At 43.4% G+C, this 25,546-nt stretch overlaps 2 protein-coding genes across 2 annotated transcripts in view; one reads left to right on the top strand and one right to left on the bottom strand.

Moving 5' to 3' along the window:
- The window catches only part of BCO2 (beta-carotene oxygenase 2), a 66,056-nt gene that overhangs the window by 34,723 nt on the left and 5,787 nt on the right, over positions 1 to 25,546 (bottom strand). The gene's annotated exons all lie outside the window — the stretch shown is intronic.
- Positions 7,953 to 16,953, top strand: IL18 (interleukin 18). Its single transcript, XM_067565426.1, has 6 exons — positions 7,953 to 8,227; positions 12,547 to 12,620; positions 13,487 to 13,495; positions 15,280 to 15,429; positions 16,382 to 16,527; positions 16,711 to 16,953. Exons 1-6 carry the CDS (start codon positions 7,953 to 7,955, stop codon positions 16,930 to 16,932), a joined length of 876 nt encoding a protein of 291 aa, XP_067421527.1. The 3' UTR covers positions 16,933 to 16,953.

The raw sequence follows: 25,546 nt of genomic DNA, 5'->3' as shown, positions 1-25,546 counted from the left end.
TTTTTATCTTGTGTAACTGACAAATAAAAGATGATAGTATGAGTTTTCAGCACAATGTGATCTCCGTAGATTCTCATTTTATGAAAGCTGAGGCTAAGTCCAAGTAAAGGGTGGCAAGATGAGCACAACTGAAGAAACAATCAGTCACAAGGATCATCTGCCACAACCTGCCAGTCTACATAGAGTAGTTCAGACAGCATGAGTACAACTCCATACGCAAGCGTAGATGTTGTGAACGGCACTGAGATGGACACCATACTGGCAATGGAGCTATGTGTACCAGAACCAGTAACTACCAATGAAAACCATTACTATTTAAAGGATGACAGAGGATAAGAAGGCCATTGAGTGATCCTTTCGGCCAGCACTCAAAGCAGAACTCCCTGGGCTGCAGGGAAGGCAGTCTGGTCTTGTGGTAAGAGCCAGGGCCCAGAGTTAGGATTACTGGACTCTGTTCTTGGCTCTGGGAGTGATGTCCAGTGGTTAGAGCTGGGGAAAACAGAAAGTCAGGATTCCTGGGTTCTATTGGGGCCCACCTCACTATGTCAAATGGGACTGGCACAGGGAGCTGTGAGGCTGAAGGAGTTAGTGCCAGCAGTGCTGTGAGCTCTTCGGACAGAGGTGCAGGGAAGGGGCAAATGACTGTTGTTATTCACTCCAAGCCCCTTCCAACAAGCCTCTACCTTGACTGTGCGGCTTATGGAGAGCAACAGGTGGGTCCAGAGGCCCTATCTCTGAGGGGGTTAATCCTCGCTAGTGCCCACCCAGATGCTAACAATCCCCATGAACACCCTGCAGCGCGCACACACCCTTTCTACCCCACTCACCCCTGCAGCCCCACTTCCTGCAGGACTTGATATGCAGACTCTGGGGGCACCCCCATGCACCACAATGTGCATGCGCACACACACACACACACCTTCCACCCGCACCCCCACAGCGTTACCTCAGGGAGGGCTTGCTATGCAACAGCCACTCAAACCCTAGCGACTCCCCATACACCCCCCAGGGCCCCTACCTCCTGGGGGGCTTGGTGTACAATACCCCCTCGAGCCCCAGTGACCCCATACACACCTGTAGCTAGCCCCTCAGCAGCAGCCCGCCCCCCCCCCCGGCGCACACCTCCCACCCAGCTGCCCCCGCCCCCACACGCTGCACGCGCCTCTGCCCCAAGGAGGAGAGGCAAGACGCTCTCGCGCCTGCAACGGCCGTTAACGGTCAGCGCGCGGGCGTTGCCGGAGAGGGGGCGCGTCTCACTGCGGTGGCGGTTTGCACTGAGACCGCGAGCCCCGCCTGCCTGGTCAGCGCTGGAGTTACGCGCTTCCACCGCCAGGGGGCAGCCGGCCACTGACTGGGCCCCGAGCGAGTGCGCGCCGCGCGGCCCTGTGAGCGGGACGGGCAGCGCCGGGCACTCGCTGGAAATAACCGTCCCCGAGCCGTGCCGTGCCGTCCGTGCGTGCGTGCAGCTGCTGGGGGGGCTCCGGCCTGTCCGCGCGAGTGCAAAGCCCCGGGCGGAATGATACCCCCACATACATCACAACCACACACCTCCACACCTACAACACAGTCACACACTGACTCACACACACACCTGCATCCCCACAACACAACCACCACACATACAACCCCACACCTAACTCTCCACACAACACAATCGCACCTACACACACAACCCCACGCACTGACCTCCACACCTCACTCCCCACACAACACAACCACCACACACTGACCCCCACACCTCACTCCCCCTACAACATAACATACACAACTCCCCACACCACACACTGACTCCCAATTATACCCCACCTCACACGTACCTGCATTTTATACAATTGTTCTAAACATGCCTGACTGCCTAAAAATAAGAAATACAATAACAAAGTATTCTTAAGTATGTGGTCAGTAGTTAGTAAATAGAAAATGTAATAAATATAAATAAGAGAAAGTGACATGTATTTTATGCATTCATGACAAATATCTTAAGTGGTATCTAAGCACCATTTTGCATTGTGGAAACAGAATCTGGGTTAAATTTGTCTTCCAGAATGTACAGGAACTCTGAAAAAATCATACATTTCCTATTGCTAGAACACATTGGGCTGACAATGCAAAGCCAAACTGGAAGCCTGGATCAAGCTAATCAGATAAATTTGGCCATGGATTAATGAAATATAATCCATCTCACTCAAAAATTAGACAGCTATCAAGCCAAATAGTCTTAAACTACACCTTCTTTAAGAAGACAGAAAATGAAATCCATTTTTCTTGTGTTTTGCTTAATTTCTCTAGATTATTGTATTCTGTTGTTTCAAGAAAATAAATATATGTTTTTAACTAAAAACACCAATACTAAACAGTATTTAAAAGTTATTACTTTCCTAAACCCTAAATTGATACGGTGTGGTAAAGAAAAAACATTAGAACAATATACAGTATATGAGTCAGAGTTTTAATTTCTTTTTGTTTTTTGGAGGGAAAAGTACAATATCCGGACAAGAAATGAAACTGCTTATACGACAGAACAAGAAATAAATACTTCCCTAAAATTATGGCTCACATTTTAATATACTGCAACCTTGGACTGTAGTGAAATTATCAGAAATTAGCCAATTGCTCTTATTGAAAAGTTAGTTTTATTTTATGAATAGTAATGTCTGAGATGGTCCAAAAGGTGTTGTAATGATTGCTACAAATTTACCATAATTGTGAGCTCAACTGTGAGAAGAGAATGAAAGTTTATAAAATGACACAATAACCTATAATAATAAATGTTGATGAGAAAAGGTGCAAACGCAAGACAGGAAGACTGAATTAGTCCAAATAAAAAGGCTTACTGGTATAACTTAAAGGCTGTGTTAAGATCATGCCTGGTAAATAAGAAGACTGTGGGACTAGGAATCAATGGACCAACTTTGTTGTGTCAGAAACTTAATTGGTGGACAAAATAATGATGTGATGGGCTATTCCAGCCATCACTCCCTTTTGGGGTTCTTAAAAAAGAGATTTTGGGGAGAAAGCTAGCTACTGCCACTGTGGCTGAGAGGAGGCAAACGCTGGCTGACTGAAAGATGAGAGAAAGGGAAGGAACAAACATTATCATGGTTGCCACCCCACTGTCTCCTCTGACCTTCTTCATCCTAGTACTAAGAGATGTCTTGTCCAGACTGGACCAGAGAGAGAGGAAGTCAAATGACACCACCACCATCAGCTTGGGCTAAATACCAAATACCACCTGGGATGTGAGACAACAGAGAAAGTCCTTCTGCTTTTCCCTGCATTTTTCTGAACCAGTTTTATTAATGTCTTTCAACAACCCTGAGGAAGCAACACAGATAGTAGCATCTTCCCATCTGTATGTCTCAAAGTGTTTTGGAAAGATAGTTAGTAACTAACACTTTAGTTACTCAATCCCTACTTTACTCTTCTCCTTAACCTATCACTCTCATATAGCTCTTTCCTCTCACAAAAAAAGCATGCTTTAATCTCTCCCATCTTAAAAAAAACCACACACTTGACCCCATTTCTCTCTCCAACTACCTCTCCCTTCATCTCTCAATTAATTGAACACACTGCTTATAATTCCTGTCTAGAGTTAATTTCCTCCACTTCTATCCTAGGCCCTCTCCAGATTGCTTCCACTCCTTGCATTCGACTGAAATTGCTCTCACCAAAGTCTCCAACAACTTCTTCTTAGCCAAATCTCAAAACCAGTACTCCATCCTGTTCCTCCTGTCAGTAACCTGTCAGTTACCTTCAACACAGTCAACCATGCTCCTCTTCTTGAAATCTTGTCCTCCTTTGGTTTCTATGACTGCCCTCTTCTGGTTCCCCTCCTACATCCCTAATCGCTCAAGGTGTCCTTTGGAGGAGCCTCTTCATCCCTCCTTCAACTTGTGTACGGGTTCCACAGGGCTCTGTTCTTGGTCCCTGTCTCTTCTCCCTCTCCACCTGATCTCTGGGTAATCTCATTCACAAACACAATTAAACTACCATCTATATGTGAGTCAGCCACAGAACTTCCTCTGTACTCCAGAGTTGTCTCTTTCTGTCCAAATTAAAATCTCAGCCTGTCTCCCTGACATCTCCTCCATGGATGTCTAGCCATCAGCTCAAGGTCAACAAGGCTAAAAGAGAATTCTTAATCTTCCCCCCAAAACCATCCTTGCTACCTCCATTCTCAACCATGGTGGGCAACGCTACCATTCTACTGGTCACTCAGGGCCATAATCTGGGTGTCATTTTTGTCATGGATCTCTTTCTAGGTCTTCACATCCAGGCTATGTCTAAGTCTTACTTATTCTTTCTGCATAACAACTTTAAGACACCACTTTTTCTGTTCAACCCACAACTAAAACTCTCATCCAGGATCTCATCATCTTGTTTCTCAGTTAATGCAACATCCTTTTCTCTGGCCTTAACAAATGCAATCTTGCCCCACTGATATCCATTCAGAATGCTGCTCCAAAGATCATTTTCCCAGCCCATCGCTTTGACTGGCTTTGAGATTGCAAAGAGATTGGCTGAGATTCTTGTGTCTGCACTGCAAGTGGGAATGTGGCTTTATTCTGCTTGGCTTCTGCATCCTCTTCTCTATCGTATCAAACAAACCATAAAAACATAAACATAAACTACTTGTCTTCACTTATCAGGCCCTTACTGATCTATCCCCACCCTACCTATCATTTTTTGTTCAGCATAAAAAAATCAATTACCGTCTATGATTGGCCCATGATGTCAGCCTTCATTGTCTACTCGTTAAATTTTCCAACAAACACCTTTGTGCTTTCTCCCATGATGCCCCCCATGTTTGGGAGAAATTCCCCATAAACATCCACAAAGCTAACACATTATCCTCCTTCAAATCCCTCCTTAAAACTCTCCTTTACTGTGATACTTGCAAAACATTTGACAACAGTTAGGCGTTTGGTGTGCTGAGAACCCTGCCTATTACACTGACCAATACCGTGACATTGTTTTCTTGTATTCCCTCATCTGTATGTACCCATCTGTTGTCTCTTGTTTTAGACTTAGGTTGTAAACTGTTTGGGCAGGAACTGTCTTTTTGTTCTGTGTTTGTACAGCACCGAGCACAATCTGGTCCATGGCTGGGACTCCGAAGCACTATGGTAATAATACTAATAATATACCTATCATTACAAAATGAGATTGAATGTGTTTGCCTTTTGAAAGTTTCATGTTCACATATTTTGGCTGATCTCCCCAGACGTCTCATACTCATAGAGTTTAAAGCCAAAAGGGGCCACCAGATCATCTAATCCAACCTTCTGTACATCACAGGCCACCAACAACAGCCACCCACCCACACAGTATACCCAACAACCAGAATTAGATCAAACTATTACAGCCCTCAGGAGACCACACTATTGTGTGCCACAGGCAGAGACAGAAGGGATGAAAGTGCACCAATCCCTGAGGCCCCTGAAAACAGGCAATTGAGAACACATCCCCAGAGATGCAGATTTTTGTAACAAAAGCTCCTTTAATCAAGTAATAATTGCCTCCTAACAGCAGTATAGGGTTATTTGTTAACTTAGTCATAAACCTTGAGTCTGTCAAAGTCAGAGGGGGGACTGGACAGTCATTCCTTTGGTGTTTTGCTATCTGGAATTATAAAAAGGATAGCAAAACATGGGATTATTATTATTAATTTTTATTATTTGTATTACAGTAGTGCCAAGATCAGGGGCCCATTATTCTATGCTGTACAAACATAAGACAGTCCCCAAAGGGCTGACAAAGTAATAGCATCATGTTGTGGGACTGGACAGTTTAGGGCAGTGGTTCTCAACCAGGGGTATGCATATCCTTTTAGGGAGTACATCAATTCATCTAGATATTTGCCTAGTTTTACAACAGGCTACATTAAAAATCACTAGCGAAGTCAGTACAAACTAAAATGTCATATAGACAATAACTTATGTATACTGCTTTATATACTATACAGTGAAATGTAAGTACAATATTTATATTATATGATTTATTTTATAATTATATGGCAAAAATGAAAAAGTAAGTAATTTTTCAATAATAGAGTGCTGTGACACTTTTGTATTTTTATATCTGATTTTGTAAGCAAGTAGTTGTTAAGTGAGGTGAAACCTGGGGTATGCAAGACAAATGAGACTCCTGAAAAGGGTACAGTAATCTGGAAAGGTTGAGAGCCACTGGTTTAGGGGTTTGGTAATGGGACACAAAGGTTTTTATTTCTTTGTCGTAAATTTATATCCAGCCTGAGTCAGCAGAAAACAGAAACATGATGTCATCTGGAGGCTGTTTGGTGACATGGAAAATGAGTTGGTGATCTCAATCCTCCATCCTATTGGACGAAAGAAATAACCCCACATTTGGTATATTTCTTGGCAATTTCATTACAACCAAAGAATTGAATATTCACATCCAAAGTGGCCCCTCCTGTGCAAGGGAGAGACATTTATGGGAAGTTTTACACATGTGGTGGGAAGGAAAGGATTATGCACTGATGTTGATTTCTTGACATCTGTTTCAAAACTGCACAGACAACTTATGTAACAAGTTGGGTAAGAAAACAGGATGTTCCCTCAGCTAGGGTGGCATCAGGCCTCAGCGTTGCAGGTGCTGTTATGTCCCATTCTGCAAGCATTGCATACGCTTTGCACAAACTCAAACTGATATATTTTGTTTCTTGACTGCAATGAGAGAAGGGGAAGTGAGATGGGCCTGTTCCTAGCCAGATATGTTGGGAACATCCTGATTTACAATTCAGATTGTCTAGTGGGCTTGATTTTTCTCACAGCGATATTACAAGAATCCAGAGTAAATTACAGTGGCTCAGGTCACCAGATATAAAGGCCTGTGATCGATGCTGAGGGACCACTTCTCAACATCCAGCCAAAGCCTCCGCATGATGCTGGGGCAAAGTGCTTGTTAGAAGTGCCTTCTTTGGGACAATATTAAACCATCTGAAAGATGTATGGTCCTCAAAGATCCCATGGTACACGAGAAAGCGATTGTTAAGATCTTAGCTCTGGTGCCCTGACTAAACTCTGGTTTGGGTCATTCCCCCAGCAGTTCCCATTTGAGGGGGGTTACTCCACTCCCTGTCTAGCTTCGAGCTGTCAGCTGCTGCCTTCCGCCCCAGAGGCGGCTGCATTCCAGTGGTGGGTGAAGTGGCTCCCGCCTGGTTTGCAAAGCGGCTTTGGAATCCTCCCGGAGAGAAACAGGCAGCTCCCCGGAGAGCACAGGGAGCGCTGAACGAAACGGCAGGGCAGGGGCGCCGCGGGGCGGGGACTAGCGGGGCAGGCCGTCCGCTCTCTCTCTCCCCGCCTCCAGCCGGGCTGCAGTCCCCGCCGCCTCTCCAGCGCGCACTGCTGCGCCGCGCACTCGGCTGCAAGAGGCAGGTAGGGAGCGCGGCGCTGCCCATCCTCCGGGCGCGGGCCGGAGCTGCGGGGCGGGGGGGCTGGCGCTCACCGGCGGCTCTCCCAGCGCCCGGGACCCCTCTGCCTGCCTCCTGCAAGGAGGGGTGCTCCCTCGGCCGGTGCCTCTGGGCTGGGGAAGAGGCAGCCTCTGCCTCCTTTCCCCAGCATCGGCCTTGGCTTTTAAAACCCCTCTCTCTCCCTGTGCCCCTGCCCGGCTCAGCGCCTGTCCCGGAGCAGGGCGGGGGTGAGAGGGGGGAGCTCTTCCTACAGGCTTTGCACAGCCCGAGTCCCACAGTAGAAAGATCCCGCTGGAGACTTCCAGGGAGAGAACTCTGGCCCTGCTGTGGCCGGGACCCGCTGCTGCTTCGATTCGGACTCCCTCAATCCGCCAAGGGGAACCCTGCAACGGGCGAAGTGCTGTGCGCTGCTTGGTCCACGGTAGGGGCTGCTGCTGCTGCAGCGGAGTTCGCCAGGGGAGGGTGGGCACAAAACGCCCCTGGAGCGGGTCTGTCCGTTTGTTGTGGAATGAAAGGCGCGATGCACGTGGAAGAACCACTCACGATGACGCTCTCACAAAGTGTCGAGCCCACAACGGTTAGGGGGACAACCTCACGTCTGGAAACAAGATCCAGTTCCTCTCTCGAGATCCTGGCATCACCCACAGAGACAAACTGCATAGATCATAAACAGAAGCAGGTGGAGAGGATTCTGCTTTCACAGCAGCCTCCGAGGTACCTGCCTACAGGGACTCCTCTAGCAATAAGCCCAGTAGGACACACCACGCCTCTAAAGCAGAGCGGGTTTGTTTTAAGGTTTACATTGGTTTAATCACCTTCTGTAAAAGTTTTTTTTTTTAATTTAAAAAAAACTTCTAGAAAATAAATGTCTGCTCATACAGTAAGAGGCAAATGCAAGAGTCAGACCTCCCCACCCAACCTTCACTGAAGCACATGGATTTAACAAATGTGCCCAGGTTTATTAGTGACTTCCGGAAGCATTACTATGGTGTGTAAAGGGCGGAGGAGACAGATAAAGCCCTGGATGAATGGAACAGGTTTGAAGGAGACACTCCTTGTGCTCTGGGTCGTTTACAAGAGAAGTAACTTTAATGTGCGTTTTAAAAAAATAGTAATCACTGTACAAGGGCAGCATTTTGTTTCCTCTGCTGGCTAATGATTCTGTGGTTATGGAGGAAGTTGGCAGAAAATGCTGAGCCCAGGAGCATTTATTTAGCAGACATCTAGTGTCTGGGGTGGTTACTTCCGTGGGAGGGGCTGAAATTTAATATGAGAGCAATATGCAAGCAGCTTTGATTTGTGTAGAATTTCTCTCCCTTAAAAAAGTCCCTAATTAGTTGATATCTCAAATAAGTTTTGTGTGCTTTAATTTATTTACTTAGATTTAAAATATAAGGATGCCCATAAAAATATAGAATCATAGAAATATGGATTGGAAGGGACATGCATAGGCCATCTAATCTAGTCCCTTCACTGAGGCAGGACCAAGTATTATCACTTGATGATATCTGTTCTAACCATTCTGTCTGAAGCACCTGGCATTGGCCAATGCTGGAAGACAGGATACTGGGCTAGATGGACCATTGTTCTGACCCAGTATGGCCATTCTTAAGTTCTTATCTAGACCATCTCTATTGGCACCCTAGCAATTAGACTTGCAGTTGCAAATAGTGGCGACCTAACACTTACAAATAATGAATTAGCCACACTCAAAAGCACCTTCCATCCATAGATCTGGTGTTTGTATGGTTAGATTTACCAAAGAAAAATTACTGTCGTTTAGGGAAAAGGCATCTTAATTTCAATATGGCAGTGCCAGGTGTGTCCCCTCTGAATTGTCAAACCTGCAGGGTAGCTTTGTTAACCTACAATTTTGTTCATGCTCCCACCAGTTACAGAGGACTGAATCAGACCCATGATTAAATGTCTTGCAGCATTTCACAAAGCCACAAAAATAGACCTAGCTGTTGTCTGGGTTAGTTTTTGGAAGTGGTTTTACTTCTGTAAATTTAAATAGAGTAACCAAGCACAGTTAATTCCAAAATATAGTTTAGGAAACTGGCAGAGTTTCATTAGAGTACAGACCAAAGAGGATTTTTGCAGGGGGAAAAGGGAAAGTAACAAGCAGGGAAGGTTTTAGGCAATGTGAGATTATAGGGGAGAGGAGAAAGGGGCCAGGGTTTCCTTTACCATGGCTTCCTCTGTCTGTTTGATCTCTTATTCCACTTTCTTCCTCCTTTCTTTCAAGGTGATGGGTAGCTCTGGCTATTTTAATTTTGGAGAGGGTGTGTCTGAAGGCATCATTGATCTTTAAAGAGATATTCTTTGTGGATTCCATTTCTTGGAGACAGTATTTAAAATCTTCATTACTGCTCAGGATGATGCAAGTGACAGAAGCACATGTCAGACAGTTCCTCAGATCCTGGGATCTGAGTTATTGGAAAAGGCTAAGATGAATCCATGTGAGGAACTGAAGAGTCTTTTGTGACGTGGCACTTTTGTCCGGTACCTTAAAGTCTAACTCAAGGCACTGTGGATTTACTGGGATTTTGGATTCCCTGCCACTTTGCCATAGAGGAACCTAGGTCTGCATCCTGAATAGTTTTGGTAACCATTAAAGATACTGTAACTGCAGACTGTACATACTTAAGGTAGGAAGAGAATTCAATTCTTAGGTGAACACTCACTGTCTGCGTGGACTGCTATTCAAGGCTAGCCATAATAAGGGATTGAGGTTCTCCAAGAGGTCATTTAGATTTATTCTACTACCAGACTCCCAAATTTTTTTGTGTAGTTACTCTGGGGGACAGTTTGTTTTCCTCTTTTGTCTGCATTAGATGTCAAAGCAGCAAGTTGAGGACAGTTCAATATTAGGATATAAAGCATTTGATTATAATTTTTGCAAATTATGAATCCTTTTAAGGGTAATAAAATAGACAATTTCTAAACACAAGATATAAGAGTGAAGTAAGAGTAAAAGATAAGATATAGAAAAATAAAAACTAGGAACAATAAACAAACCTATTTCAATAGGAAATAATACATTCAGGAAAACTCATAACTGCTTACTGTTCCTCATCTCGAGATAACACCAAGCAATCTGTAGTTTCTCAAAGCACTCTGAAACAATTCTGTTTATATAAATTGCCTGACACCCCCCCATAAGTATCTTTCACTGGACCACTTGTAACTGGAGCAAGAAGGAAGAGAAGTGTTGGTATCTCCTCCTTGCACATACCCTTTTCAATCAATCAATGATGGTGAAAAGTGGGGGTGTAGAAGACAAACTTATATCCCCATAGAAGCCCCACTCTGTTCAGATTTCCCTAGCTAGCTGGCATCTTGGAAAGAAAGTTCCCTTACGGGGAGTATTCATGAAAGTGGGCCCACCTCAGCTCCTTTGCTAGAATCATAATTGGTTAGCCTAGCCCTTCTCATAGAAAATCCTTCTAACATCTACCCCGAGTTGTAGTTTGCCTCTGAGTGGAAAATTGGATATTTGCATCTGAAACCTCAATGAAATCAAGTTAGATTTTGAGATATACCCTAGGAAACAAACTAGAGTCATTTCACATCATTAGTGTTAACAGGAACAAGGAAAGTGATTAGTAATCTTTTTATAGAACAAACATTTCAGAAAAGGTTACATACAGTGTGAAAAATTATATATGCCTGTGAAGAATTCAGCATGTAACAGTACATTGTTAGATATCTCATCCTGGAGATTAAAGATTCACCTCTATAGCAACACAGCCGGGGAGCTAAGCAGCTAGTTCTTACCCCTTCCCCCCACCCTCCCTGCTTACTATTCTCTGTAATTAAAGTGTGACCAACATCTTTTATACTGGAGAGGGGAAACTGAACTTTGACCTTAGGCCTGTGGCCTTTTGGGAAATATAGTTTAGTATACTGGGTTACCATTTGTTTGTAGACACTTATTTGCAATCTGTTACATCCAGAAGGGGCGAGCAACCCTGAGCCTCTAGAGTGATAGGCAGTGCCTAGGGAATCGACTGTGTGCACTGTAAATAAATAAGCACACAGACAGCTGTGAGTCCTTTGTGCAAGGGGGGAACCCTAAGGGCCAGGAGGACCTGGCCAAGTGGCACGCTACAAGACTAAAGTGCAGATCACCTCAGTAGTTTCAAGTTAGCCATGAAAGGAGGGGGACAGAACTACAACCTGGAAGGCACAGAGGCCAGCTGGTTTGTGGAGGTAATCTCCAGTTTGGGAGATGTAAGTCTTTTGGTAAATGAAGTTTGTTATCCTCTGGGTGAAACATTTTGGCTTCGTCTTCTAGATGTTTGCTGGCTCTCTTTAAAGAGGTAGCATCAAGGTCACAGACCCAGAATTCAACCAGGACTAAAAATATGGTAAAAAACCTGCCCAGAAGCAAATCTCTGCCACTGCAAAATAAATTACATCCCCCTTCCCTGCCGGGAGCACTGCACCAGTCCAGCCCAGCCTGAATTCAATCAATATTTTGAACTAGGTCACACTATCAACTAAAAAGGCTTCTAAAGCTTTATAGGTCACATTAACATCCCATAGGAAAATTGGAAACAACAAAACCAAATGCGCACAAGGTAGCATAACAACTTTTTGCAGGCCCAGGAAGGAAGACTAAATGGTGACATGGCAAGTTCGCTGAGCTATCACCATTTTAGTTTAAATGAGCAATGTTTACAAAGTTGTATGAACCTCTGTGTAATTAGCATAAAGCACTCCAGGCCTTATTCTTTGTGGCCTTGCACCTTGTGACAACATTTACACCAGTGCAAGAGGGTAAAAGGTGTAAAACAGCACCAAACCATTATACTAACATTTTACATCCAGTATACTCGGGTTTAAATGATGACACAAGATCCAAGGCAATGGAAAAACAGATCCTCATAATCTATGATGGACACTATAAAAAATCAGCCAACCCCCACTCATGCACTCGGTGGTAATCTCAGCCTCCCACTGTTAGGCAGACTGAAATGTTTCGCTACAAATCAGCCCCGTTATGTGCGCTAGCTGAGAGCAGAGAACTGGCCCAAAGTAGCCCTCTAGGTCTGAAGAGTGAGAAGTATCATATCCATCTCAGAACCCTGTCCCTTCACTCCCTTCAGGGTGAAGATGAGTTGCGCAGAGATCCGTGTGTTTGCAGTTGCCTTTGGGGAAGACTTTGACCTATATTTCTCAGGTAATACTTGTCTTTTATATCTGGATGGGGTGTGCATTTTAGGGTTTCTGTGCAGCGGATCAAACTTGCCAGGCAATTATATCCATTGCGTGGGTTGACCTATGTACTTCTGTAGCCTCCCACTATGCTTCCCCATAACCTGTGCACCCTTATACCGGTGCACACAGCTAGGGGAATGAAAGCGTCTGCCAATGTGAAGCTAGGCTTTCTGCTTGGACAGGGCTCTGGGTCTCTGAGCCAGCCTTCCCAGCGTGCTCTTTAAGCTAATGGAGCCAAGCCTATTTCTGAAGTCAACTGAATACACTAAGGATTTGTTTTCATATACGGGGCACCGCTGTGCCAGTGCGGCTGCACCGCTGTAGCACTTTAGTGAAGACACCACTATTCTGATAGGAGAACCTTTCCCATTGGCATGGTTAATCCACATCCCTGAGAGGGAGTAGCTATGTGACGTGAGAAGCTCTCCCCTCGACATAGCGCTGTACATGGAGGGTTAGGTCAGTATGACGACGTCGCTCAGGGTATTGTCACACCTCAGTGCTATAGTTATTTTGATATGTCTGTAGTGCAGACTCGGCCTGAGACTTTTATAATTTCCAGCTATTAAAATGCTGAATTGTTTTGAAATCATTATTGTTCTGATTCCTCATAAGCATCAATCTGGAGCACTGCAGGCTCAGTACTTCAGGTGATGGGACACTTGCTGCTTATGCCACATCTCCAGAGAGGGGGTGATGGTTGTGGTGGAGGGGTGGGCTTTCCAATCTATGCTGGGGAATGAAACTGGTTAGAAAATGACCTGTTGTTTGTACATAGTCTAACAGTTTTTTCTCTTCTCCCCTTCCATGGCTCACTTGGGAACACAGATGATGAAGGTAAAGCTGAAATTTACTTGACATTTATGACTCTGGCCATATATTTCACTAGCGCTAAGCACCTTGCCATTTCCAGCACTGTTGCCTAATCTGCCCCACATGGTGTTCATCCATTTTTGGTCGTGACCTTAATACCCAAATGTATGGTGGGCATGGGAAAAACTCCCTCCTTACTGAGTTCATTTAGTGAGTCCAAACAAAAGATGTTCTGCAACTGGAACAGCTCACCTGGCACACAAGTTTTGAGGTTTGGGTTTTGAGGATTGGGGAAAGGTCACCCATAGGGTAATCCACTCACTGTCCTTACCTGTGTTCAGCCTTCTCTTTTGGAGTACTCAAGGAAGATAAGGCTACCGTGGAGAAACTACATTTATTTTTTGCATCAGTCTTCATGGCTGAGGATGTGAGGGAGATTCCCAAACCTGAGCCGTTCTTTTTAGGTGACAAATTTGAGGAACTGTCCCACACTGAGGTGTCCTTAGAAGAGGTTTTGGAATAAAGTGATAAATTAAACAGTAATAAGTCACAGGACCAGATGATATCCACCCAAGAGTTCTGAAGGAACACAAATGTAAAATTGCAGAACTACTAACTGTGGTATCTTTTAATTCAGCTTCTATACCAGATGACTGGAGGATAGCTAATGTGATGCCAATTTTTTAAAAAGGCTCCAGAGGCCATCCCGGCAATTACAGGCTGGTAAGCCTAACTTCAGTACCAGGCAAACTGGTTGAAACTATAGGAAAGAACAGAATTATCAGACACATAAGTGAATACAATTTGTTGAGGAAGAGTCAACATGGCTTTTGTAGAGGAAAATCATGCCGCAACAATCTACTAGAATTCTTTGAGGGGGTCAACAAATATGTGGACAAGAGTGACCCAGTGGATATAGTGTACTTAGATTTCAGAAAGCCTTTGACCAGGTCCCTCATCAAAGGCTCTTAATCAAAGTAAGTGGTCATGGGATAAGAGGAAAGGTCCTCTCCTGGATAAGTAACTGGTTAAAAGATAGGAAACAAAGGGTAGAAATAAATGGTCAGTTTTCAGAATGGAGAGAGGTAAAGAGTGATGTCCCCAGGGGTCTGTTCAACCTATTCATAAATGATCTAGGAAAAAGGAATAAACAGTGAGGTGGCAAAATTTGCAGATGATACAAAACTACTTAAGAGAGTTAAATCCAGAACAGACTGCAAAGAGTTACAAAGGGATCTCAAAAAACGGTGACTGGGCTACAAAATGGCAGTTGAAGTTCAATGTTGATAAATGCAAAGTAATGCACATTGGAAAACAGAATCCCAAGAATACATATAAAATGAGGGGGTCTAACTTAACTATTAGCACTCAAGAAAGATCTTGGAGTCATTGTGGATATTTCTCTGAAAACATCCACTCAGTGTGCAGCAGCAGTCAAAAAAAGCTAATGTTTGGAATCATTAGGATAGGGATAGATAAGGCAAAATATCATATTGCCTCTTTATAAATCTATGGTACATCCGTATCTTGAATACAGCATGCAGATATGGTCACCCCATCTCAAAAAAGATATATTGGAATTGAAAAAGATACAGAAAAGGCAACTAAAATGCTTAGGGGTATGGAAAAGCTTCCATATGAGAAATTAAAAAAACTAGGACTTTTTAGCTTGGAAAAGAGACAACTAAGGGGGGATATGATAGCGGTCTATAAGATCATGACTGGTGTGGAAAGAGGATATGTTCTTCTGCTTGTTTCTGGGAGAGGGGAGTTAGTTGTGACTGTCTGTTTAATGTATATATTAAAAGGTCTGGAGTGTGACTACTGGAAGAAGGAACGCTCCCTAGGGCACCAGGTCTTTCGAAACATATCTAATGATGTACTCATGGTACATCCAGAACCAAAGAACGATGTGACGCCTGTATTTGAGCATATGGCAGATCAAGAGATGAAACCTGGTATGATATTTCTGGCTCCTATCCATCCTCTAACTATTACCCCACTCTTCATTCCAGGTGTGCTTTTGCCTCATATACTCCTTGGATTACCTCAGCTAGACCTGAGTCTAAGGGGTGGGCCAAAGACTTCAAACTTTGGCAACAGTTTCTAGTAATTATAGTTTGTCCTTAACGACAGCTCAGAATAGAGCTGAGATCAGATAAAGGATATCAATCCCCTCCAAAAAAGATGGGGCACATTTTGTGTCAGCCACGAGTACCCTTTCACTTCACAGTAGAAGCCAAGGATCAGAAGTTGTAGCTGGGGGCAGACAGAAGACCAGGGAATTCCTGCCCAAAACTTTGTCCTGTACCCCACTCAGGCAAGAGGCATGTGATTCTATAATATGTAACAAAACCCAGTGGCTAGGAAGGTGCTGCAAAGATTTCTAAAGCCACCAAGCTGCTGGATCCTCTATCACAAGCCAAGTTCTTAATCCCCATTTTGTAATAAGTGTCACTGAGAAGCACCATTCTTTATTGAACAAGCAAAGCAATGTATCTGGCACTAAGAACAGTTCCTTTCTACACGGCCAATATGCCTCCACTTTTTTCAATTATTCACTCGGGGCCAGATTTTCAGATCCAGTTTACACCCAGCATGAGAAGGAAATGCAGCCCTCACTTTATGCACGTGCCCCAAGGGATTTGCACACTGACATCACACACTCTAGCCCTTAACTGTTTGGCCCACAGGGTAACAGAAGTCCAACTGAATTTTTGTCATCGGCAGTCACAGGCCAGTACATAAAACAAATCCCAGCTCCAGGCAGTTGTAAGGAGAGGTCATGGACAAGTGGGCAGTAATATTCCTGGATAATAAAACTGTTGGGACCCCTTTATGTCTGTTTTTAAACAGCTGCTTGCAAACTCTTTCCACACAGGCTCCTAACAGTAAGTACTTTGTGTTTAGGATGCGGAGTGCACTTCACCCTCCACTATTACAAAGACTACACATTTGAGGAAGGGTTACCAGTAGCGTTCAGCGTCCTGGTAGAAAACAAGACTTACAGTATGTATTGCACGAATGACGGTGGGGAAAAGATTATTCGATTTAGGGTAAGTAACTCAATCTGTTACTAGCGTTTGCCTTAACTCAACCTTTATATCAGGAACCAAAATTAAGAAAAATTCAAACATGTTAGAACATGATAGACAGCTCTTGAGGTAGAGATGTGAAAACCACAGACAAATTTCAAGTCTTTGCACTGTTGATTAATTTGCATAGTTCCTCCATTTCAGGAAGAAGAAGTTCCCACAGAAATTCTGGACAACAGCAGTGACATCATCTTCATCCAAAAGTCATTTTCACCAACAAACACAAAAGCATTCAAGTTTGAGTCTTCACTAATGAAAGGATACTTCTTAGCCTTTAAGGAAGAAAATAACTTAAGGAAACTGATTTTAAAGCAATGCAAAAATGAAGATCAAGTAGATGAATTCACAAAGATAACTGTCTCCTAAATAAACTGATTTGATAATGTATCACACAAGCAATTTCTCGGTCATTTTTATACAACTTTTATCCCTTAAGTGATCAAACTATCTCTGTTAAAATGTGCAACCCTGCACTGTAACCAAACACCACTCTCCTTGCACTGAGTAAAGTTCCTCAGAATCTGTGCTGAGTTCACTGGCTCCAGGAGTGACATTTTTGAATTCTTAACTTCAGCTGAGAGCAGATCTAGAAACAAAAGAAGTTGGTGGAGATGGATCTTAAGAATTCTATGATCATAGAAGGTCTGTTGCTAGTTACAACTGGGCTTCTGTGGTAATGCTACTATTTACCTTCTCCAAAAAGAGCGAATCTTTACATACGATTGTCATTGCCAACTTTTTTAATTAAGTATTTAATTCAAAATGTAAGTGAACCTTTTGATTTTTTTTGTATGAAGTGTCCATTTGTGTCTCCCTCTATCACAATGTTTAAAACTGAAGTAGATTTTGCTGGCTCCCAGGAGGCAGCCTCACTGTCTATCCATCTGTCTCAGAGCAGGATGGGTCTGGGACAGACCAACTCAGCTTTGTACTAGGGGCTGACCACATAGCTAAAGGGGGAGAAATGGTATTTAAAAAAAGGATGTTAGCAGAGACTACATTACAGTACAAGCGAGGGCTGTGATTTCCCAGCCCACGTACCTGTACTTGCAATAGCAAGATGAGCACAAGTACATAAATAGTAATGTTGCTGCAGCAGCAGCATGCCTTCACTACACTGAGCACAAACACGTCTGAAACCAGTAGGTACATACTCAGACCCACTGAGCCATGCTACCCCAGCAACTCCATTTGTACTTGTGCTAACTCTCCTCAAGCTACCTAGCTCACAGTGTAGATGGAGCCTGAAAAGGGGGGGCTTGCCCATCACCATCTCAGCAGAGCTGGCTGGACAGAAAGAAGGCAGGAAGGACCCTGTCTAGTGTGAATGCTATCCCAACCTCAGACTCTTAGAAGTGGGGAGGTCAGATTAGGGGAGGATGCATCTCAGGACTTGTATTTTACAGAGAACTGTAGCTCCCTACTGCTTTAGAAGAGCATTGACTGTTAAGAAGCTTCTTTCCTAAACCTGTATTCCTTGTTTTCCCCTTACATTGTCCCCAAAGGGGTTAAATTAGAACGCAGAGTGTCCACAGCTAGATAGAAGGTGGGGGGAGAGTGTGAAAACAAGTGGGAGGGCTGAGACATAGGTGCAGTGCCTGGGGCAGCTGGACTGCAGAGTGCCGTCTCCTTAGGAAGGAGCTAGACAAGAGGGCTGTAGCTGGTATCTGCCTTGCAGCCAAAGAACTAAAAACTGTGACTAGACTCAGCCCAGACCCAGTTGGCTTCGGAGTATACCTATGACAATACTGGCGATTGCCCAGAAGGGGGAGAGGGCTAGACTGCAACACCATCTCCACTACTTAGTGACTATAACCACTTTTTAAAGCCTAGAAATTTGAATCTAATGGTGGGAGGGAAGGGGGAGGTTACCCTCCTCCCCCCACTACAAGCCTCAGGCAGGCATGGAATTTGCCTGACTAGAGTTGTCCCCCCCAAAAACAGAAATCAAACCATACCTGTTCGAGGGGTGGGGCAGTGAATGTGAATCAATTCACAGAAGGCTCTCACACTACCTTTCACACCTGCCTCAAGAACTCAGTTAGGGCCCATTAGCACAGCTTCGGTAGTACAACAAATACATAGGCCTGGCATCTGACATTCCTAATCCCCAGGTCCACCCACGCCTCAGTACTTTAACCCAAGACCTGTCCTACCTCCATCTGTAACATTGTTGGCCATAATTAACAAAACATGGGTTTAAAAAGCAAGTTTACTCTTATCTCACAGGAAAAGCAGCAATGTGAACTCAAATGTTTATTATGCTGGATAGTTGACAAAGATCCCATAAATGACTGCAGATGACTCATTTCTAGGTCTTCTGCATCCTCCAGTCTGAGCAGGAAAGGATTATGCTGACAGGCAGCCAGCTGCAGTCAGTCTATTTCTGACAGATCACCCCTCTCTGAACTCTTATAGTGAAAATGTGAAAAGGAAGGCTGTTTTACACCGTTTCTCAGTTGTGATACTGACACTACCCTAAAATGCTGAATAGATTCTAAACAAATGTAAATGTTAATGGGTGTAAATGTTAATGGGTCAAGAAACTAAAATTTTAAAACCAGCTTGGGTAACATGAAACAATTTAATATTTCCATTTACTACTTAATGACTGACAGTAAAAATAAATGTAGCCATTTTCTTGCTTGAAAAATCCCATAAGTGCCCCCTGCCCTACATTAACCTTGGCTTTGGAAACCTCTATACAGCCACAATGAGCATGTAAGAGGAGAATATGATTTTGCAGAAAGTTTGAAATCCACATAAAGAGTCAGAACATGGTCCCTCTTCACACAGATTGAGTTACCACTGACTTTTTTTTTTTTTTTTTTTTTAAGTCAGACAAGAAATCAGAGGGGAAAGTGTTAGAGTAGTAGCCATTTCAAAACCATTTACAGGTTATTAAGAACTGAGTGCACATTAAAATTACATTAAGACATAGCACGTGGTCCTTAAATGCATACCACAGATAAGTAATGGCATATTACCTCCAAATGACCCTGCGTATAGCAGAGAACCACACATGAAACTCCTCCCATTTCTGAATGATACTGGACATTTGTTTCCATTGTCAAAAAATTTTGTCAAAGGTTTTGGAAAATATTTTCCTTTCTATCAAATGCTTTGTTTTCAAGGGACTTTTTAAAGCAAGACCATCTTTATTTTTTGTTATAACTGGCTTTGTTGGGTTTCTGAATGGAGAAATACTTTTTCCTGGAAGTTTCAGCTAAACAAACAAACTCTGTGCCAGAAGCACCAGTTGGAGGTTAACCCTCTAACCAGAGTGCAGCCATCAGTGGCCCAATCAATATGCACTAATGTATTACGGAAGAGGAATATTATACAAGCTACAATTATAATAAATTCTGAATAGATTTATTCCCGTTTAAATACAGAAGAGAATTTAAACAGGATTATTAAACAGACGCAAATGTAACTACAAGCATGGGAAAGCTTTGTTGCCCAGGGTATAACTCTTAATTATTCCTGGCACCAGAAAGCCAATGATGTAGCCACTTAAATAACATGCAGAATGATATCAAGGTTAATTTATTTTAAAAACTTTATAAAAAACTATTAAAATGTATAATTATAATATAATATATATGTATAATATATAATAAATTTATAAACATTTATAACAATTATTTAAAATTTTCAAAAGAGGAAGGAATTTTGGAATGAAACCAAAGATTAACCAAGAAGCAGATAGTAATGAATTATTTGCTGTTTGAATTAAACACTGTGTGCCCTGTGGAATCACACAGAAGCACTCAGGCCAAAGGGAAGGGAAGGGTTGCATTTTCTCCATTACAAACAATGCTGCTGGCAGAAATAAACAATTTCCATCTGAACTATTAAACCCACATGCAGCTCCTGGTTCCTGTAAATCAAGTTGCATTGAAATATTCTTTCCTTCTGTGTCTAGAATGGTTTATAAACAGAAGACAGGTCTCCATAACAATACTAAGCACTTATTCAGCACTGGATCTATTCAAAGCACTGCACTGCTATTGTCTTGTTTTAAAAATAATCACTTTTTCGAGACAAGCAGTGGTGAGAATATTTTAACTGTTTATAGCGGGTAAAAATGATTTTCAGAATCACACACACACGCCAAACTTTTGTAAATTCTTTATTGTAGGGATTAACAAAAAGCCTTCCCTTTTCCACACTGATGCTCAGGGCCCACTCAGAACATCGTATGAGGCACCTTGTGTACAATTCACTAATTGTAATATTGAGAACAAAGGTCGAACCTTCCTTACAGCCAAATTAATTTCCCATTTTGTAACAAGAAACAGTAATTACACTGCAGCAATCTAAACAATGCTGCCATTGGAAGGGAAAAATGGTTTCAGCCATCCAAGATTGTTCCTGATATAACAACTACTAATTCACCTACATTTACACGGCAGCTTCATCAGCTCACTCTTGTTTGAATCCAGTTCACTTCAATCTAACTCTTCTTTTCTGGCAGAGCCCCACTTGACCCATTTTTTGCTACTGATGTTGGCTTTTGCAATAAGGAGCCAGCTCAAATTGTGGCAGATACAGATTTCTAGATGATTCAGTGCTGGGATTTCTACCTATGCACTGTGGACCCTTAATTACCATTTCTCCCTCATTGAATGATTTAGTAACAATATGATGAAGCAGAGGCAGCAGTGAACAATCATGTTTGCCAGCCGTTCGGTTGCATCTCAGAGGCTCCACAGCATTGCCACAGCCTTGCAGATACCCACATCATGATAGTTGAAGTAGCAGAGGCCTGCGAAGGTCACAGCTGAGAGTACATACAGACCTGTATTGGCCAGTTTAATAGACGTCTCCCCATGGACATAATCAGTTATAACCTGCCCAAGACCCCTACAAAGAAAGAAAGAAAGAAAGAAACATGCTGAAAAGAGAGCAGAGCAATCCCCAGCCAAAACTGCCTGGGCATCATTTATGAGGGCCTCCCCTGCAACGAACGGCCTTGTAATACTCACATTTCTCAGTCTGCACTTCATTTGCATAAACCAAGTCAAGTGCCTCAATTTCTCAGAGGCTTTTTCTCTGGAGAAAAATGACTAACTTCCTATTCAGCAGGCAGCTATGAGCACTCAGAGAAAGATTGTGCTAAAAAACCTTGGCTATTAACCTTTTTAACCGTATCTACAAAACAAGCTGGTAAGAGCTGTTCCTTAAAGGAGTAAATTTCACACCTGGAGGAAAGGACAGTAAGAGATGTTGTTCCACTGGAGAAACCAAGAAATCAGAGGATCAGGAGAATGCTAGATCCCAGTCTCCTCTCCCTATGTATAAAGGACGCGAGGCATTGGGACACACAAAAGGAGCCTGGCCTCATATGAGGTTGGAAAACATGAGCTCAAGAAGTTAGCAGACCCTAGAATTCTCCTGAGTGTCTGACTGGCATCTATGGCAGTCAGTGCTTTGTTCCATATTTTGTTGTCCCTTGTCCTCCTGTTATAGGCTCTTATTACTCTGATTTGGCACCTCAGCAACATTAGCCTTCTGCACGAATAGGTGTCGTCTTGTAAAATGTAAGACTAGATTTCAGAGAAACTTTGAGAAGTCTTTGCTAATTCCCGTGATTTGTCTCCACACAGTAAGGAGCCTGAGAAATTTCTCTGATGCAGACTTGCAGTAACCACCACAATGACCTAGCAGGATTCACTGAACTAAAGCAGTTGCCACTAGGAGGGGAAAAGAGAAAAAGACTTTTACCCAGACAGGCATTTTGGTAGCCAAAAATCAGGCAGGCAGGAGGTAATAAGAGGAGGGCTTTAATCCACACAGAAGAGGAGAGAAAGTCAGGAGGCTACAATCCACAGACAGAAGCTGAGGACGTACAAGGGGCTAACAACTCTCAGACAGCTAGAGCTATGAACATAGGTAGTGGAAAGTGCCAAGTGAGAGCAAAGGAGAAAAACCAGAGGAAAAAGTCTGCAAATTCTGGAGTTTCAGATCAGCCATTAGTATTGGTTCTCTGGTTTGACACTGGAATTATACTAGCCTAAAGAGCCTTCCCCTTTTACATTGTCCTAGCAGCAAAGATGCACTTCAGGTCCAAAGCAAAGACTGCAAATGTAATAAAATCCTAGCTCCACAGCAGGGAATAAGGAGAACACAAAAGCTGACCCTCCACTTCCCCTGCCCACAGGGGTGCACAGGAGTCTTGGGCATTTCTACCTCTGGCCACCTCAGAAGAAACATGACAGGGGTAACAGAGGGATGGCATGACTGACACCAGCACAGCAAGCCAGCTGTTCTTAGCCAGCTTAGTAAGGGAGTGTTTAGCTCTCCTACAGATGTGTTAACAGCTTGAGCCCCTGCAACCCTTGCTTTGGGCGTGAAGGAGTTTCTTACTATAAGAGAAACATTTTCAAACTATGACACACCATGTGCAGAGGGCGGGTTTCATTTTGTGGCCTTGCTCCAGGAGAGTTAACCACAGAAAAGCCAAGACAAACACTGTTTAACCCGAAGCAATAGATAAACAAAAACTAACAAGTTGGCACTTGATTTTTGCTGGGGGAAAGTCCCTAAATTGTCTGCACAAAAAAGGGTTTTTTTTATTGTGGACATCCAGTTTAGAATTTACTACAAGATACAAGATAGTCATGGAAAGAAATATTAGCATTTGTATCTATTTTTGCCCACCAGGAAACTAAGACAGTACAACACAGGAACGCTGCATCATATGTAGTGTCCTCTAAAAGCAGAACTTCCAATATGAGAGTGCAAGGCTTACATACACAGGATGCAGAAACCTCTGCAGAAGAAGTCTAAGTCTGGCTTCATTTCAAGACCTTCCATGGCCCTGACAATTTTATTTAATGAAAGAATTCCAAGAGTGATAATGTTTCAGAAGACTAAACAGGGAGGTGCCAGATTTTACAGCAGCAGTGGGAGTTCCTGCCAGCCAGCAAAGCACAGGGGTCCAGCACAGCTTCAAAGGGGCACACTGAGACGGCCACAACAGGAAGAAGTGAACAGAGGAAATTCCAGCCATCCTCTGAGGAAGATGATTAAACTACAGCCAATCAGTTGCAATCAGCAAACAGATATTTCACATCATCAAGCAAGACAAGCCTACAAACTGCAGTACCTCAGCTTCATAAATTCAATATCTGTGATCAATAAACCCTTCACCATCCAAAGTCTTATCCCGGATGAGCTGCCAAGCCTGGTCTACATGACAGGGGCAGACCGACACCACAGTTTCAGTGTCATCTTCCCTTGTTTCTCTGCTCCTTTCCCCCTCATACATACTCTCTTCAAAAAACAACATGAGGGGGGACAAATCTGGAAGTGAAGTAGCCAATCTACCTCCCTTCTAGCTAAAAAGTAGGGGAAGCTCTCTTGAGCTAAAGTCCTTTGACTCAAGTGTCCGCTTAATCTGGAAGAAGAGAGACTATACTAACATGAGCATCCTACTCATCTACAAGCAACCAGACTGGAAAATCTTCCCAGAGGAGCAGAGAAAAATGCTGACTAACCTGGTGATGAAAGTCAGAAGACTCATCATCTTGATGCTGGGAATTATCTTATTTCACAGAGAAGATCAACCCTATCCAGGAAGGCCTCATGGGTGACCAGCAAGGTCAAGAGCCGAACTAGGTACATACCCCCTTCTTCCAAGATTTCAGCCCACTCACACAGATCATCATGGAAGCAATGACTCAGGTTACCACACCCCTGTGGCTCCAACTCCTGTCCTTCCTATAAGAGGTAGGTAGAGGAACAGATATAAGAACATCTGACATCCCTTCTATCAGATTGTCAACACCTCTTTTGATTAAGGAAATCTACCATGCACCCTATCCCATGCAATATGCCAATGAATGCTAACATAAATCACTGCTTGACATGAAAGACTTCGCAATGCCTGAGCCCCCTTTTCCTAAGCAAACTAATCTAGCAGCTAGTCAGACAGTCTCCAGTGTTACCTGTCACATGCCAATATCCTTGATCTTTCTGAATCGGGACCTGATAAAGAGACAGGACTTTTAATTCTGGTAGATTACAACCTCCTAGTAATCCTGAGGGACCTGTCTCTGGTATCTAATACCTGCTCATCACCAAAGATTCCTGTCCCACCTCCAAAAAGCTGTAGTGGGAACACACACTCCTAGGACAACTCAGATTCCTCCTCTCAGACCAAACTCCCAGATGATTATTATGGGCAACTGTTCCTCTACCTACAAAAACCCTCACCTGTACAGTTCCACAGGGCTCTCTCTTCTCCCCTCTCCTTTATCAATATCTATAAGAAGTTATTAAAAGAGTTGGCGAGACAACTCAAGCTGAAGTATCAACAGTACAGAAATAGCCATCTCTACATCTGTTTTATGTCAAATGCAAACAGTATAATCTCCCAGCTTAGTCAATACTTGACTAAAATCAGCACCTAAATGAAGAGCAGCTGGCTAAATGTGAACCCGAGTGAGACTGAGGTGATACTGGTAGGAAGAGGGAAGTGAAGTACTTGCCTCCACTAGAATACTCCCCCACTCCTGAAGGCACCTGTCCTCAGATTGTCTTAAGAGACTTTGGGGCTCCTCATTGCTATTGGATGACCATATAACGATGTCAGAAAATGTCCGGTTCCATCTATGAGACAAGGTGGGTGAGGAAATATCTTTTATTGGACCAACTTGTGTTGGTGAGAGAGACAAGCTTTTGAGCCTCTCAGACCTGAAGAAGAGCTCTGTGGTAAGGTTTTGAGAGTGTCACAGCTAGCTATGCAGTTTGAAAGCTTGTATCTCTCACCAACACAAGTTGGTTCAATAATAAATATTACGTCACCCACCTAGTCTCTCTAATACCCTGAGACCCACACAGCTACAACAATACTGCATTCAACAATTCCATCTGATTCCATCTGTGGCTGATTATAACAGTGGTTTTCAAGCTGTGGTTTACAGACCCCTGAGGGTCCACAGACTATGTCTAAGATTTCCAAAGGGGTACT

Source organism: Emydura macquarii, unplaced genomic scaffold (assembly GCF_026122565.2).
Source record: "Emydura macquarii macquarii isolate MOO-44397 ecotype Brisbane River unplaced genomic scaffold, CSIRO-AGI_Emac_v2 contig_312, whole genome shotgun sequence".
Taxonomy (NCBI): Eukaryota; Metazoa; Chordata; order Testudines; family Chelidae; genus Emydura; species Emydura macquarii.
This window is presented reverse-complemented; position numbering and strand designations above follow the sequence as displayed.

Bases quoted from the DNA above. Each gene is read 5' to 3' on its own strand.
- IL18 (XM_067565426.1), top strand. From the start codon at position 7,953: ATGCACGTGGAAGAACCACTCACGATGACGCTCTCACAAAGTGTCGAG. The intron at 8,228-12,546 runs GTTTACATTGGT...CACTCCCTTCAG, and splicing joins CAGAGCGGGTTTGTTTTAAG to GGTGAAGATGAGTTGCGCAG. The intron at 15,430-16,381 runs GTATGATATTTC...CTTTGTGTTTAG, and splicing joins AGATCAAGAGATGAAACCTG to GATGCGGAGTGCACTTCACC.